Below are 18,726 nucleotides of genomic sequence, written 5' to 3' on the forward strand. Positions count from 1 at the left end.
AAACCACACCTAGGCTTAAAGCTAGGAAGCTTATCCCCATTTCAAAGCACCGAGAGAGACACAAAGGTCACACAATACATAATGAGCTAAATACATTATTGACTTGGGAAACCAAATTCCACCAAATAGCCTCAAGAAACCTCCAATCCAATCTATCATAAGCCTTCTTTAGATCCAATTTGAAGATTAAGTCACCCGTCCCCCTCCTGGACTTCATCATAGAGTGCACAACCTCCTGAAGGACGATGACATAATATGTTGTGCTACGCACAAGATGAAGCTGCTCTGGAAAAGGCTCACCAAACCATTCTGAAAGGTTGAAGTCTATTGACCAGAACCTTGGTGATGAGCTTATGAATAACGTTACAATGACTAACCGGACGCAGCTCCTTAAACGAGCTCGAGTTATCCACATAAGGTATTAAAACAATCAAAGTCTTTGCTACTGTCGGATCGAAACTCCCCTGAAGAAAAGCATCACGAAGACACGAACAAAAGTAAACACTGTATCTCCACCACATCCCAACACCACTGATAGAAACAGGCCTGAAAGCCATCTGGGCCAGGAGCTTTGAAGGATCCCATCTGCTGAATAGCTTGGAATACCTCATCCCGCGAGACATCTAGGAAACTCACTCCCATCCTGTTCCGAGATTCTAGCCCACAAAAGGGGTTGAAACACACCCTGAGTCAACATCCTCCCGAGTAGCAAACAACTAAGAATAGAAGTGTTGGGCTTCCATCTTCAATTGCTCCTCATCCGTGCACCAAGTCTCATCTCAAATAGCGAGCCCTTGTATCTGATTCCGCCGCCTCCTGATAATAGTATGTGCATGGAAATAAAATGTATTCATGTCCCCATGCTTAACCCATTTCTGACGAGACTTCTGATACTAAAGCATTTCCTCTTGTGCCATGACGACGTCATTCTCTCTCCGAAGATTCTAAAGGGTACCCCAAAGCACTGATGGGTCCACCACCTCCAAATCCCTCTGAATGTCCGCAATCCTGGATGCCAACTGCCGCTTTCTTTGAAAAAATATTTAAAAAGACCTCCCGTTTAAAAACAAGGGAGTCCATCTGAACATGCTCCAAAGCCACGGTAAAACTAGGAAGACCCATCCCCCAAGCCACAGAGACCACTCGCGGATACTGAGGATGCTCCATCCAAGATGCCTCAAACCAGTACGACTTATTTTGAATCCCAAGAGGCCGCAGATTGTAGCGGAGAAGCAGCGAGAAATTATCCGAATGAAGCCGTGGAAGGATCTCCACTAAGCCATTCTAAAACCCCATCCCCCACGCCATGTTTGCAAACCCCCGGTCAAGCTCGCCCATAATTGGGATAACCACCCTCATCATTAAACTTTTGCCTAATGCTCACATGCAACTAACCCCTAGGATCCCTCCACCTATTGCTTTTGAACTTTCCCCTTTTTCTTTCGTGTCACAACCATCCAATCACAAAAAACTGGCTCCAGCGAAGAAATCGAGACCGTTTTCACGTTGTCATTAACAACCTCAACTCTTGCAACTCCTTGATTCTAGCCCCCCCCCCCCCCATAATGAAAACTCCTTCATTTTCACTCAACACCATAACTTCCTCCGTTGACGGTAGCGAGCCAACATCCGTCGCTAGAACCTTCTTCGGGCGCACTTATGGGTCACCATTTTGTCGCATCTGTCGTCGAAACCCCCTCAGGGGGTGGCTGGCTGGTCACCGGCGAAGGGCTAGGTGGCTCTACTGGACTAGGGGCAGTACACTCCCAGCTATGGTGGCCATAGCAACCACACTTCGTACGAATCATGTGCAACCCCTGATACTCCACTTTATACTAGAAAACTTGAATACTGATCCTTCCCTTCACTGGTTTTGTCAAGTCTAGCTCCACACAGAACCTTGCAAATCTCCCCCTCTCCACATTGACGGTATTCGTGTCCACCTTAACAACAATTCCAAAGATTGATGCTAAGGAGTACAAAAAGTTCTCATCATAAAATGCAAAATTCAAGCCTGGAATCCTCACCCACGCTAGAGTGCGTGTCACCTTAGCCATCGGGGCAATAAACTCCGGGATCCACATCGCCACTGCCAAATAGTGGTAACAAATCATCCATGGGCCTCCCTCCATGACTTTCGATCGATCCACCTCCAGATCAAATTTCACCATGAAAAAGCCATTGCCAACATCCAACATATCAAAGCCTGCTGCAAGTCACCAAGCATACTCTAACCTTGACTTCAAGGTCCGGTCGCCCATATTTTTCCCCAAGAGGCAAATATGGCCTCCTTTCATTGCGCAAACATCTCTTTGAAGACAGTCGGATCCACCGTTACCAGTGGCAACATGTCGTTGTCGTTCTCATAGCCCATCTTCATAGTGCCCTGCTCAATCAGATTGACCCGTCGGGGTGGGGGCCTTCCCTCCATCATTAGCTTGTCCTGAAACGAAAGCTTTTCGCTGGTTCCTTCCCCACCCGGGGGCTTCTCCCCCCTGCACCTTCCCCACTGTCGTGCACACAAACGCACCATCATCCACTTCCATGAGAGACTCCAAAAAAATTCTCTCTTAGTTCCTTTTTAGGTTGTTGAGTTTGTTCGTGCGTATATACACCTGAAAACTAGTGTAATTACGTGTGTGATGAACATATATACAATTATGAATGAGAAATTAAAATTCATGTCAAAAATAATTTTATGTATAAATTTCATTTTCTTCTTATTTTCAAAAATATATGCTAGGTATATGATAACCAAACAAAAGATTTATGAAGTTAAAATTTCTGATCAACTATATTAATTACTTTAAAAATTTAAAAGTATATATTGAATAGTGGTATAATTTTAATAGTATTTCCTATTAAATATTTTTTATTTTATTTTACTGTTGAGATGAGGGTATCAACTGTTGACAGCAGTAACCAAACGCGTTTGAGCGATATATAGCTAGTCATAAAATATGCTTCATTTCAACAGTTGGAGATCAAATCCCTTAACTATTGTTTAACGGATGAGATAAGCAAACATTACGCTATATACCAATGATTATTTATTATTTTATTTCCTTGGTAGAAACTTTTATTTTATTTATTTATATTAAATTTAGTCCAAAGGTATCTATCTATCTATCTGACCTGCGTGGAGAGTGCAGAGAGAGAAAACGTCCCAAAGCATTTCCTAAATAAATTCTCTGCACTATCCCAATTTCTAGTGCTGCTTCACTCACATCCACAAAGACAGAGCACAACACAAACGTAGTACTAGCTAGTCTAAGAATCATGCCTATATAACCACCAAATCACTCAATAAAGCCACTCCAAATATTTTTCCCGCAAAACATTCAACATTTCCAACTCCCTAAACCAATTATGGCAGATAGCAGCAACAGCAAGAGCAACCCCCTCATCCAACTGATAACACCCTCACCCACAAAGGGTGGTTGGCATGCTGCAATCTTCATCATATGTGAGTTCAATCAATTTTCTCCAACACCCATTTTTTTTTCCTTCCTCTCCTCCATTTCACACCATATTTGGTTATACTATGCTTATTTTCTTTCCTGTGTTTAGTTGTGGAATTTGCAGAGAGATTTGCATACCAGGGTTTGGCTGGGAATCTGATCACATATCTCACTAATGTTCTGAATGAACCCATCACAACCGCCGCCAAAAACGTCAACACATGGGTTGGTGTTTCATCACTCTTCCCTCTTCTTGGTGGTTTCGTAGCTGATTCATATCTGGGTCGGTTCAACACCATAGTCATGTCTTCTCTCATTTATCTCCTGGTAATTAAACCAATATCTCTCCCTTATTAATATTAATTGATATTTATCTTCCTTGTTGTGCTGGAATCTGATGAGCACACTACTCTTCAGTCACTTCTCTTTGTGAATTTTGTCCTTTGTGGATTTGAAGTATATGTTCAAGGCCCCACACATGTACCAACCGTAATATAAATATTACACCTAACATTTGTACTACGTTTTTCTTATAACCGCGCGCAGACCGCAGAGTACTTTATTATTATTATTATTATTTTTTAAATCTTTTGACAGTCCACACTTTTTTAAAAGGTTAAGAGTAATTTTTTTTCCCCAGAGTTTGATCTTATGTTTCATGGACACCACGACACCCTTACATGAAGTTAGTTTGTCTACTATTAAATCAATAATGTATAATGTATAATTTTTCAGATTTAAGTGCATTTTTGTTCCTCTAGTTTTGACGATAGGTGATATTTTTCTCCTAATTTTTTCAAGCTAACCAAATATCCAGCTTTCAAATTTAAATAAATTTGGTTCTTTTCTCTATGCATAAATATTTTTGAGTTTATGATATATTTGACGTTTTATACAATTTTGAAAGATAGAAAAAAATTAGTGAAATTTTTAAGAAGGATGAAAATAGGGTGTCGAGAGGTGGAAAATTGGGAATAGTAATTTTTATTGCTATTTAATATTTCATATGAGGAGTTTTTATGAAATAACATTTACAATGCTTAAATTGAAAATTACTGTGAAGATTTTTCCTACAAATTTTTGTATTTGAGAGCTTTAAGAAAAAATAATGATATGGACTTGATTTACAACAATTGAAAAAGTTAAGGGACAAAATATGCTATAAAAGAATTCATTAAGTACTAAAGTCATACATAGTTAAAAGCCAAAACTGTGGAGACCAAAAATGCAATTAGGTCTTTACTATATTAATTTTTTTTTTGGTAAGCCAAAGTGATGTATTAAAAGGGGGTACAAGGGGTACTCCACCCCTTAATACAAGAGGAGAACAAAAAGAGACAAAAGAAAGACAAAATGGAAGTAAAAGAAGAGCTATACAATCAAGGTTCTCTATGAAGAAATCATAAAAATAACTACAGAAATCATAAAAATAACTGCATTGTAACACTACAAAAGCAGAACCGCCAGGCCCACCTCAAAGCTATCACAACCAGCAAAAACAGATTGCTGGAACAGCACAAAAAGAGATGCTCATACCGCACAAGCCAGCAGCAACAGCAGGAAAATGGTGCTCAAAACCCACCATTCCCACAGCAAGTCCAAGGCCCAACAAAGCCAAGCAGAAACCAGCAACAGACGTGAAGATACACAGGCCACAGCAAAGGTCTTTACTATATTATAATTAAAAGTAAATACTTAATTAATAAAAAAGTTAAAAGTAATATGTTAACTTTAGACTAGTAAATATATAAAATAATTTCAAAATTAAATTTATTAGTTTTAACCGTAAATCCATAATGAATATTACATTATGTATTTTCTAATTTTTATTTTAAGAAAAATATTTATTATTATATTTATAAAGTAATATATTAATTTTTTTTTGAAACGAGTAATAAATTAATTTGAATTGAGTGAATATATAAATTACATAAAACCAAACATTTTTACGGTAATTTGTTTAAAATTTGAAAAACTCATATAAAATATTTTAAGAAAATATATTAAAAATTATCAAAATGACTTCTTCTCCAAAATAAAAACATTTTCTCAGTAAAAATACAAAAACAACTTGTTTTGAATTTTTTTCTCCAACTTAATTTATGGACTTGATTATACTTATAGTATTGAAAATGCATGATTTTAATCTCTATAATTTCAACTGATCGAATTAAGTTATTCTAACCAGTGTTGATCTGTCATAAAAAACTAATTAATTTTTTTTTATATTGATCGTAATTTTTTATGCGAATGTAAAATTTAACCTCTATTTTTTTATCCACCTTCATCACTTTACACGCCAATTTTTTTTTTATATATATCTAATTTTCTTTAGTTATTGGATAAGAAATTAACATTTAAAACAAAATTATTCAATTTTAAAAGTTGAGGAATTTAATTTAATTCGAGCAATTAAAATTATTGGATTGGCATTGAGCGGTGGAGGTGCTATGCAAGTTTTTTATACTTGAGTGATGATTAATTCTTAAGTGGGGGCATTTTTAGTTATGAGTACTTAATTTCCATGGACTCAAGACAAAAGACTTGAGCCACATCTAATATGATTCCAATATTCCATTTCAAGATTTGCGTATTTCGTGTGATTTGTGCATTTTATATGTGTCAGCCTAATGCATGCACCGTTGCAATTAATTTAATACATGTAGATTTAACTAGCCGTTGTTTAATTTATGGATAAGAATCTCACATTCTAACGTCATGATCAACTACAACACAGGGCATGATTTTCTTGACACTATCAGTGTCGGCATTGAAGAGCAAAACGCTTTTCTTCGTGGCACTTTATGTGCTTTCCATCGGCGACGGAGGCCATAAACCTTGTGTTCAGACCTTCGCCGCCGATCAGTTTGATGAGGACTCGCCGGAGGAGAAGGAGGCCAAGAGTTCATTCTTCAACTGGTGGTACTTAGGCATTGTGGCTGGATCCACTGCTGCTGTGTTTGTAGTCATCTATCTTCAGGTAAACTAATCAAATCCTTAATAGTAAATATCTAATTTGATGAACCCTAAATGTGTTTAATTTACTTCTAATTAAATGATGAGATATATGCTTAAAAATATCTAATTTCAGTGGTTAAAAATATTGAATTTTTGTATTTATAGCTTCTCCAGAATAATAATATCTTACTTTAAAAAAAAAAAGAATAATAATATCTCATCATGATTGCTGATTTGTTTTTTTTTTTTTGGTACATATGAAATTTAAACAACAAAACTAAGGCTCCTCCATGTCCATAGACAGGAGAGGCAACACCACCCTAGGGGGAGCAGCAAGCTCAGTAGCTGGACACTGTAGAGACGCACCCAAACCCGCTAGACAATCTGCTGGCGCATTGCCCTCACGAGGGACATATGCAATCGAAACCTCCCAAGCCCTTGAGATCATCAATTGAATTTCCAACAACACACTCCCATATTTATGAAACTGGAACTTATCCTTCCCTAACGCCTGCACCAACTCAAGACAGTCCACTCCACAGCTCACCTTCTTCCAACTCTTCTTCCAACTGAACCTTAATCCCATGAGCAGCGCTTGGATTTCTGCCAACAGAGAATCACCACCACCTGCACCAGCATAAAATCCGCCTATCCACACTCCATCCTCATCACGAACTAAACCTCCCATTCCCATTCGGTTGTGTTCCAAGCTGTAAGCGCCATCAACCATTAACGAAACTGCACCAGGTGACGGTCTCCGCCACTTAGCCCTGGCAGTTGTTAACGGATTATGCAATACCTGACCCTCCAACCATGAAGCATAATCCTTCATATCATGAACTATTGCCTCATACACCGACTGCACCGTCCACAATCCGTCACCCAGGACAGCTTCGTTGCGCCATCTCCAAAGACGCCAAAGGATAGCTGCGAACAACGTTGCATGAGCACCCTGCAACTGACGTTGAACCCAAGTTTGAATCGTGTTAGAGAAGAAACCTGGCCAAACTGGAGCTTGAAACCGAAGCCACACCTCCCTGGCATGTGGACAATCACGCAAGCAATGTAAATTATCCTCCATGCCATGAGAGCAGCGCACACACGCCGGGGATAGCGAAAGATGACAGCGATAACGATGAGCATTAACTTGAGTCGCATCATGTAGAAGCTGCCACATGAACATCCTTATTTTCTCCGGCACCCGTAACTTCCAGACCCGGTTCCAATCATAGACTAAGTGAGGCCCCATACCTGGTTTATTAAGCCACCAATACGCTGAAGCAGCAGAGTACATTCCTGTGGGACAAGGTTGCCAAGTCCACACATCTTGCAAGTTTGGATTCAGTCTCGGATGGACCTCATGCAACGCGTCTTGGAACTCCTGCGGCATGGGAGTGTACAGCGCATTCAAATCCCAGTGCCCATCCCGGATTAAATCCCTCAGCTGCAGCGCTGTATCCGCAATATTAATAAACGGTACCTCCCTACCCATTGCACCTCGCCCGCACCAGTCGGTAAACCAAACCGAAGTTTCCCCTGCACCCAATTTAAACACAAAACCGTCGCGAAGCACATCCCTGGCCTTCAGAATACCCTTCCACAACGATGACGCAGAGGGAATAGCAGAAACACTCATGACAGAGTGAGTAGACAAGTACTTATGCGACAGAACTTGAACCCAAAGTTTCTGGGGGGAGTGAAGAAGGGACCAAATTGTCTTTCCAAGCACTGTTGTATTAGCTAAACTCGCGTCCCTCACACCAAGACCGCCATCCTTCTTTGCTCTACGAACATTATCCCATGCCACTAAATGCCACCCTCTATCTGATGTGCGAGAAGACCATATGAAGTTCCGCACCGACTGATTGATCAATTGAGTTGTCTTGCGTGGTAGCCATACTGTCTGAGTAACGTATGTAGGGATCGATGTGAGCACTGCCTTTGCCAAGCACACCTTCCCTGCCCTGTTTAGTAACCGAGACTTCCAAGAAGAGAGCCGACGAGTAATCTGATTGAGCAGGAATTGGAACCTTCCATGAGTGACACGCCCTCCTTTTAAAGGGAATCCCAAATAACGGCCAAGTTCACGAACCATAGGAATGGGACACACATCCCTCAGCCTCCTCTGAACCCCACGCGGAACTCCTTTGGAACAAACAGCTTTAGACTTCTGAGTATTAACTACAAGACCAGAACTACGTCCAAACTCCTCCAGCAACTGAGCAATCCCATGAATTTGGCTCTCCTTGGCCTTACAGAAGAGCATCACATCATCTGCGAAGAAAATATGCGACAAAGTTGGTCCTCCACGAGAGATAGCGATAGGTTGCCACACTTTTTCTTCAACTGCCCTCTGAATGTGGATTGATAATTGCTCCATACACAATACAAATAAATACGGTGACATTGGATCCCCTTGACGAAGACCTCTTTCCGTATGGAAGCTAGGGAGGCGAGATCCGTTCCATAATATAGATACCCGAGAAGACTTCACACAACACATAACCAAATTAATAATTAATGGTGGAAAGCCAAATTCATTGAGGGTGTTTTCTAGAAACGTCCAATCAAGCTTGTCATACGCCTTTTCCAAGTCAATCTTCATAGCTAAAGAGCCATTCTTTGCATTAGAATTCTCCAAATAATGAATAACTTCCTGAGCAAGAATAGCGTTATCAGTAGTACCCCTTCCAGGAATAAAACTAGATTGAAGCGGGCCTACAATCTTCTCCATAAACGGACGGAGGCGCCCCACAAAGACTTTAGTAATGATTTTGTAAATTACATTACACAGTCCTATGGGTCGGTACTCTTTCATTTGGGTTGGCACATCTATCTTGGGTAACAGAACCAGTAACGCCTCCGCAATAGAAGGATCAATAGTTCCAGAAGCGAACGCATCTCGAACAATTCTCCACACATCATCACCCACAATGTCCCAATAAGTTTTAAAGAAAACCGGTTGAAAACCATCTGGGCCTGGGGCTTTGAAAGACTTCATTGACATTAACGCCGTCCTCACCTCTGCTTTGGTAACCGGGGCTTCAAGCGCTCTTCTGCAGTCCTCAGAGATTTTGGGGATATTACCCGCAACAAAAGGCTCATGCTGCAACCCTCCAGACCTGCAAAACAAAGCTTTGTAAAAATTAATTGCCTCTTGCCTGAGCTGGCTATCATCCGTGCACCACTCTCCATTGATCTTAAGCCGATGAATTTTATTGCGTTTCCTACGAATAATCGTTTGTGTATGAAAGAAGGCTGTATTTCTGTCTCCAAATTTCACCCACTGTTCTCTGGATTTTTGATACCATAGCAGTTCCTCCTGTCTCAGGACTTCCCCATACTCCTCCTGTAATCTACGCTCTAACTGCACCAAACTAGATGTGATGAGGTGATCCAACTCACGCTGAACTCCTTTCAACCGCCCTTCTAAAGTTCGCTTTCGCCGGAATATGTTTCCAAACACCTCCTCATTGAAAGATAAAGAATCAACCTGTACCCGTGAGAGCTTAGCTTGAATGTTACCCCCCGGGCTCCTCCAAGCATTCGACACAACCTCCCTATACTGGTCATGAGCCGTCCATGCTGCTATAAAACGAAATGGTCGGTCTTGTGGCCCTACGGACTGAACATCACAATGAACCAGAATTGGGTTATGATCAGAAAACATCCTAGTCAGTACCTCCACATATCCTTCCGGGAAAGCATGTCTCCAATCAACATCACCCACCGCACGATCTAACCGCTTGGATATTTTCAGTAATCCATGCTCCTTTCTATGCCAAGTAAAGAATCCTCCTTTAGTTTCCAAATCTACCAGGCTACAACTCTCAAGCGTAGAGGCAAATTGCATGGCTCGACTATGATTAAAAACTCCACCTCTAACCTCAGATGGGAGAATAACCTCATTAAAGTCACCAACTACCAGCCACGGTTCAGTGATGTTAGCCCTTAGTTGCTGGAGATGATCCCAAAGCTCAGACCTTCTTGCCGGGATTGGACTCGCATAAACTGCTGAACAAATCCAAGAATATGCCCCTATCCGAAGCGTAAAAGTTACTGCCTGAGGGTGCAAGCAAACACCATTTAGTACTGCTTTACTCCCTTGGTTCAATAGCACCCATATGCCACCGCTATGCCCACGAGCCTCCTCAATACAAGCCAAGGAATAGCCATTAGTTCTCCAAAAAAATTCTGTTTGCCGAAACTGACAGTGTGTCTCCACAAGGATCAACACATCTGGTTTGGTACCACGGATAAACTCCTTCAATGCTAATTTAGAATTAGCATTCATTGCTCCTCGAATGTTCCACATGAACACTGTAAGATCTTCAAAACCCAACATGAGAAACATTATGGGGAGAAATTTAGAGTATGACTCTCATACTCCAGCAGATTCTTTAAAAATCACATCCTTTGGCAACACTATGTTGTCAATAACTCTGCGTTCCATGGAAGCAGTAAACTGTGACTGTGTTCTAGCATCCTCTCCAACAGCAATGCTGGACGTGTCACCTGAAGGCACTTCCCCATGCATGGTGCCCACACCACCAATCCGCGCCAAATACTCCTCAGCCATCTCCAACGCTTGTGGAGAGGGTTGTGTATTTGTTTGCAAACCCCGCGGCATGCTCTTTCCATTCTCCTTATTCTCCACTGGCAGCAACTTGAAATTCCTAGGACGTTTCCGATATTGCATGGAACCACTCGAATATGGCAAACCATTAGTTTGAAATGTTGGTAAATCTTTGGAGATAGAGTTACCGGTTTTCCCACTATTCTCAGCCTTATTTCCAGCAGTATTCGATTTATTTCCTTTCCCATCAGGTTGCACAAAATCCTGCTTGATTGGTGCCACCTTTTTAGATTTGTTTTTCTTTTTTCTCTCAACCTTCAGCCATTCCCCATGCGCCGAATCTGGACACGTATCTGCAGCTTTAATGCTTCCTGGAATTACGCCAGAATTCCCGCTAGGGTTTCCGCTCCCAGTAGTTGCACTGCCTGGTTGTTCGCCCTGCGCCGTCATCTCCTCAACCACCGTTACAGCCGCCACCTCACGTGAAACTCCCTCCATTACTGATGTAGGTTTCTGCTGCACCGGCGCCGCCGAACAGTTGCGAGTTAAATGGCCATAACATCCACATGCACCACACAGCAAGTGCAAGCCTTCATACTCTACCTTGTACCAAGTGCCACGCAGTCGAAGCATCCCCACTACCGGTTCATTCAAATCAATCTCGACGCACACACCAGCAAAGCGACCCTTATTCATGTCGACAGTGTTCATGTCTACCTTGATAGGTTTGCCTATCCCTTTGGCCAAAGTCAGCAGGATCCTCCTATGATAGAACTGTAACCCTAAACCAGGTATACGCACCCATACCGCCGTCGTATTGATCTTCGAGTCCGCCGCAACAAAGTCTGATGTCCACGGTTTAACCGATAAATAATGATCAAATATCATCCATGGGGCACCTGTGAGCACCTTCACCTTGTCCTCTGGTGAGTCAAACTTCACATAGTAGTATCCATTATGGACCTCAATGAGTTCAAAGCTACCTTGCAGCCTCCAAAGGGGCTTCAGTCTTTCACACATCAACCTGTAGCCTATCTTTTTGCCCAGCAACTTAATGACCAAGCAATCCTCCCATGGGTGACAAATCGTCTTATACGCGTTGTCATCAAAATCAAACGATGGGAAGAGACGATTCCCTTCCACCAGATCCATCCTCATCACGCCGGCTTCCAGTAAATCAACATCATCCGGGATGGGGACCGGTTTCGCCCCTAACACCTTATCCTTGAACGTAGGTTTCCGTGTTGGAGGCGGTGGTGCCTCCGGCTCCGTCGTATTCTCATGTGCATGCTCAGAATCTTCCATTTGAATCTCGTTCCGGCCGTCACTCTGGTCCCCCATGGTGATTGCTGATTTGTTTGTTTGTAATTATGGATAGATATAAATCAAATGCATTTCAAAAAAGAAATAAGTCAAATGACCCATCAGGGATCTGTGGCCTTGCTCCTAAAGGTCTGACTTGGTCCGTCTCATATATTAAAAAGTTAGATATTTTAAAAAGTCTATAACTAAAAAGGCCAGGCCAATGTGATTAAAAAAACTTGTTTGACATGATATACAACCTGTTTACATAATATTATTTTTATTAATAATATAAATAAATATACTATACTATTTTAATTAACCTTTTTTAGAAATCAGATATAAAGAAACGCAAATACACTTTCCCTTATTTTAAAAAAAATGTATATTAACCCACGATATATATATTAGTCCGTTGACCTATTAACTTTTGTAAGAGAGAATTTTTTGTTAGGCATTTTAAAGAGAGAATTTTATACTAAACCTGTTTGTAAACATACTAATAAATTAGGTCATATCGTCTAAAAAGACAAATTAGACCTTAAAATTTGACTTATAATAAGTCATAGACTTGAGTTAAGAAGTTGGAATAAGATCAAATTTAAGCCACGTAAAACCTGACTAGACCTCCTATTTTCATTCTTATTTGCAATTGATTTCTTTACACGCATTTGACAACATCCACGTTGTATATGTCTCAACTATTTTGAATTATTAGGCACCATTAGTCATGTTGTGTACGAAAGTTTCACCCATTTAAGCAACATCCAAGACAAATTAAAGTTGGTCACTGAACCTTCTTACTTTATGTATATAACATTTTCTCTAGTGTCCAAATGTTTTCTTTTTTCATCAAATTATTATCTTCTATATGTTCAATTATTTTTCGAAGTCTTGTTGGTATTCTTATAAGCTTGGTCATCTTTTCTTGATTTTAGACATTTGTTTTCTGGGGAAATCATGCATGATCGAAAATCCAATTGGATCTTTTATTTTTCATGATTGAAATGACTTCCACCTAGTCCAAATATAATATCAAAGTTGCAATAAGATGCTAAATAATATTTTCATATATATAAAAGAGTGGTTTCCCAGTTAGGCAGGACTAGTCAAATGCGAGAAGCAATTTATAATAATTGTTATGTGACGCCAAAACAACTAGAATATTACTTTAGCGCATGATATATATATTACAAGGAGAATCTAGGGATCATAAGACGCATTTCCTTTTCAATAAACAAATTTCACCAACATGAGAACATATTCCTCATAGAAGTGTCTTTTCCATTTATGCATCTGTGAGAAAATTAAGTGACAGGAATAGCTCATGGAAAAGGTGAGAGAAGTGGAGGTTGTTTTCAGATTTTATATCATACTAATGGTTATAGATAAATTGAGTTGAAACATGGTTTATCATCAGTATAAAATATTTTTCTTAGCATCTTCATTTTAAATAAATGCTTTTGCTTTTCATAAAAATAAAATTCTTAACAAGTCGATTAAGATAATGGTTTAATTAGTACGTATTTCATTCTTAAGTAAGTAGTTGAGTGTCCCGTTATCAACTTTTGTAAATGGAAAAAATTTAATTAGCCAATCTTTTAGTGCAAGACTGAAACATGAAATTAGTGTCACAATTACACACTATGAAAAAATATTAGTTAAGAAAAAAAAGTGTAAAACGTTTTTTGCTATCATTTAATGATGTATGAGTAAGCAATGATTATGCTAAATAAATAGTTTTTAATACAAATTTCAACTCAATTTATCTACAATCATTTATATTTTAGTGTTAACAAATGAGATTCACTGTAAACAACCGTGAAACTAATCTCTCGCTCCACTGTCAGTATGCTAATTAAGCAGTAGGATACCGATGAATAAGTTTTTTCTATTCATAAAAGTTGGAATCGAACCCCAAACCACTTGCTTAAAAAACGAAGTGCTGAATTACTATATAAAAGATTTTACTTTTATAAGGGATTGGTATCTACAACCATATTGGTAACATATAATTCTTTTTATTAATGTGTGAAAACATAAAAATAAGATTTTTTTTATCTATCATCATAACCCCACACATATGAACCAGTAAATAGTAGATTCAAGTGGTACATAATTTATTAATTTTTAAGAAATGTATAAATTTAAATCTTGTGTATAGAATAAAGTAACGGCTAGCTAGGATAGCTAATCTCACAAAAATGTTACTACCCCAGGCTCGAACGAGATTATCTAATGTGAATAATACATGATATAATTTGGTAGATAAGATGAATTCGTATCACTATTATAGTAATTGACAAATTCCTTGTAGATCTTTTCATAAAGAGCCAATAAAATGATTATGATTGATGATGGTGATGCCAATTGACAAGAATGAATTTGGGGAAAACATGAACAGGACAATGTTGGGTGGGGAGTGGGGTTGGGAGTTCTGGCAGGGATGCTGGCATTGGCACTTGCACTGTTCTTGTTGGGAATCAAAAGGTACAGAAAGGAAGGCCCAGCAGGGAGCCCATTCACCAGGTTGGCCCAAGTTTTTGTTGCCGCTGCTCGCAAGAGGCGCGTGCAAGTCACTCCCGGTGGTCACAACAATTATTGCTATACTGAGGTGGAGCGTGACGATGAGCCTCACCGTCTTCATCTTCGACCAAAAATTCACACTTTGCTCCATACTCCTCAATGTAGGTGGGTACCACTTCTCTTTGTACTCTACAACTCTCCTTATTCATTGGATTAAAACTAAGCTTTTTATCTCATTTGATATCCATATTTAAAATGCAAAACATATTTTTCATTTCTCTTTACTGCACATAACATACTTTTTAAGTTTTAATTGTGGGTATGTCCAAATTACTTTTAAACATGTATCTTAGAAAGTTCTGCTCATAACAAGTGTTAAAATATCAATGAACCATTTTAAATTAAAGTGTTATTTATTTAGATGATTTAGACAACCTCCATTTTGTAAGTAGACATGAAAACAATGCTGAATTTGTGGTAAGAGGACTCACGTTTATTGAATGTCTAGTTTTGATTAAATTTAGATGGTTTTTCACTCATTTAAAAATCGAAGGATTTCATATCTTTTTAACTAACCTGTCAAGTTATTTTATAAAATAAACTTTTATAATTTACAATTTAGTTCTAAATATTTTAAAAATATATTAAAAGGTACTATACCATCTTTTTTATAAGGGTATCACAGCAAACTTTCTTAAAGTTATTTTAATCATTTAAAAAATTGTTAAATGATAAAAAAAACATTTGAGTTTTGTTAGCAACTACTTAGTTAAACACGTTTTCTTTTCACTCTTTTTGGGTAAAGACTAAAGAGTGTGAATGTAATTAACATATTATAGAATGTATTCAATTAACTTCTCAAAAAGAATAAGAGGTTTCTTGTATACTTGGCTATGCACGTATGTATATATGGAGAATGATAATTAGACATCCGTATCACAATTATCCCACATGAATGAATTGAAATCTTTTATTCTCTGTCTCATTTCGAATCCCATAAATAAAATTTTGCAAATTCACCATTCCAAGTTTGGAAGTATTTTTTTTTCTATCACTCATTCGAAAAATTGTTGTATGTTCACCCAAGAAATGTCTATATCTTTCTCAGAATTTTAAGGTTTCTAATTCTTAAGAGGTCTAACTTACTAGTCACTAAACCAACCCTTGTAATTGCTCTCTGGCTCATGTGTTTTTATTGACTAAATTTGCAACAGATTCTTGGACAAGGCAGCCATCATTGACGAAGCCGACACCACAAGCAAAACCAGAGATCCATGGAGGCTATGTTCAGTGACACAAGTAGAAGAAGTGAAGCTGGTCCTCCGCCTCATCCCCATATGGCTAAGCTGCTTGATGTTCACCGTAGTCCAAGCCAACCTCCACACATACTTCACCAAACAAGGCAGCACCTTAGTCCGTTCCATAGGCCCTCACTTCCAAATCCCACCAGCATCACTCCAAGGCCTTGTCGGCGTCACGATCCTCTTCGCAGTCCCACTGTATGACAGAGTCTTCGTGCCTCTCGCGCGAAAATTCACCGGCCAGCCGACCGGCATCACAGTCATGCAGAGGATTGGAGCTGGTTTGTTTTTATCCATTCTCAACATGGCAGTGTCAGCTCTGGTGGAAACCAAGAGGGTTGGCGTAGCGAGAGACCACGGTTTATTGGATAATCCTAAAGCAGTTTTACCAATGAGCATTTGGTGGTTGCTACCTCAGTACACGATCACTGGGGTTTCTGATGCTTTTACAATTGTTGGCCTTCAGGAGTTGTTCTATGATCAAATGCCTGAGTCATTGAGAAGTTTGGGAGCTGCTGCATATATAAGCATTGTTGGAGTTGGAAGCTTTGCTAGTAATGTTGTTATTGCTGTAGTGGAGGCAGTTTCATCAAGACATGGTGAGAAATGGTTGGGGAATAATCTGAACAGGGCACACCTTGATGGATTTTACTGGGTTATGGCTGTGATGAGTGCTGTCAATTTGGGGGCTTACCTTTGGCTGGCAAAGGCTTTTGTCTACAAGAAGGTTGATGGTGGGGGTGAAATAACTACCTGTCAGGGTTCTAGACTCAACAGAATCAGTTCTGAAATGTAAATTAAACCAGAGAAATAAAAAAGTTGAGAGTCTGTTCTGGAAAGTAAATTAAACCAGAGAAGTAAGAATAAAAGAAAGCTTTTGCTATAGGTAGTGCTACCATTTCAGAACCGTAGATGAGAATATGCTTGATGGGCTTTGTGATATCAATAATTAATAAGCTAGTTGCATCTTGGTTTCAATCTAAGTAGATCCTCCGTGTGTGTAAGAGGTAAGTAAGATTGAGATGAAGGGAATTGCAGGGTGAAGGGTCAGGATTCAAACCCTGACGAATTGCGGGATGAAGGGCCAAGGTTCAAACCCTGACACTAATAATTAACAACTAACATTTGCCAAAAAAAAGTAAGATTGAGATTCTAGCAAGATGGGAGGGAGGGGGTCAAAGGTCATAAACGACTGATCATACCAGGAACAGAATGGGTTAAGTTTCACACTTTAACCCCACCGATAAGTTTTACCGATGCCCAAACTCAAATAAAAAGAATCACTTAAATTAACATGTGACTAAGTAGAAGTACATAGTGTAAACACATGTTTTGTGCTCTAGCAGAGAGAGTCCGGGAGAGAGAAATCAAAAGGGGTGCTGCCACCCCGGCCTTTAGGAGGAACAAGGGGGTTCCTCCTCCTTTTGCTTGGTAGAAGTTTTTCCCACAATAGGCGGACTCTCTTTCACATTAAGGGAATTTACTACCCAAATAAGTAGGTTAATTTTCTTCTTTTGATGATTTCTAGTTTGCACATAACATATGAATCCCTCTGCTAGGGTTTCTAGGCAAAGCTCTCCAAGGGCGGCGGCGGCGAATCAGAAGGGCTCGACGACTGCTCGCGGTGAAGGCAACATGGATGGCGAGGCAGAAGATGAAGAGATGGACGATGGAGCAGACGGTGGGTCGGGTGGAAGCAACAACAGAGGGAGGAAGTGTTTCTCTGTTTTCATCGACGGAATTGAAGAGAAGTCCGATTACTCCATTTACACGACATATGTTCAAAGTTTGATAAGGTTATCAATCTCTTTGTCCAAAGACAAAGAACAATTGGTAGATAATCAATAGGTTTTATCCAATCATTTTTTATCCCATATCATTTCTCATATACTTTACCTACAGAAAAGAAAAGAAGATAATCAATAGGTTTTAAATAACATAATATTAGGAGGGAAAATCATTTCTGAAAATAGTTTTTTTTTTCATTTGTAAGTTGTGGCATGATTTGCGCAGGAAAATGAAATATGTGCAATTCTTTATAAGTCACATTAATTCTGCCATGTTGATCATCTTTCCATTAATTATTTTTAAAATTGACCCGTAAAAAGAATTAAAAAATAGCAAAAGAGACAAAGAACTAGAAAGTCAACGACATACTAATAAAGGAAAAAATGTTTGATTTTGTCGTAGATAAAATAGCATGATCATGCTAGGGACTAAGCATAATTTAATTTTAAGTAAGCATAATTTAATTTTAAGAGAATTATAATTTTTGGATGTTACTTAGAATTCACCATCTTTGATTAATTTTTCTCAATCTAATTATTTAAGATGCTCCGCCTCGTGAGTTAGCTCAACTCAACTTACTTTTTGAGTGAGTTGGGTTGAAAAAATAGAGACTTAAATTTAGGTGAGTTGTTTTGACCGAGCTCACCTAACTCCGTGGACTAAATGGATTGGAATCGAAGTGACCCGAACTTAGCTCGTGTGAGGTTAAAGTTGTTTCTGAAATTTTGTTCATGGGGTTTTTGTAAAGTTGTTTCTAAAATTTTGTCAAAGGGCAAACAAATCACCAGAATGCAAGGAATCTTATATACTTGCT

At 39.2% G+C, this 18,726-nt stretch overlaps 1 protein-coding gene across 1 annotated transcript; it reads left to right on the forward strand.

Moving 5' to 3' along the window:
• The first annotated feature begins 3,129 nt into the window (after positions 1–3,129).
• LOC130745438 (protein NRT1/ PTR FAMILY 5.4) lies at positions 3,130–17,102 on the forward strand. Its single transcript, XM_057597678.1, has 5 exons — positions 3,130–3,466; positions 3,571–3,788; positions 6,199–6,441; positions 14,702–14,988; positions 16,038–17,102. Exons 1-5 carry the CDS (start codon positions 3,370–3,372, stop codon positions 16,918–16,920), a joined length of 1,728 nt encoding a protein of 575 aa, XP_057453661.1. The 5' UTR covers positions 3,130–3,369; the 3' UTR covers positions 16,921–17,102.
• Positions 17,103–18,726: the final 1,624 nt, after the last annotated feature.

Source organism: Lotus japonicus, chromosome 3 (assembly GCF_012489685.1).
Source record: "Lotus japonicus ecotype B-129 chromosome 3, LjGifu_v1.2".
NCBI lineage: Eukaryota > Viridiplantae > Streptophyta > Magnoliopsida > Fabales > Fabaceae > Lotus > Lotus japonicus.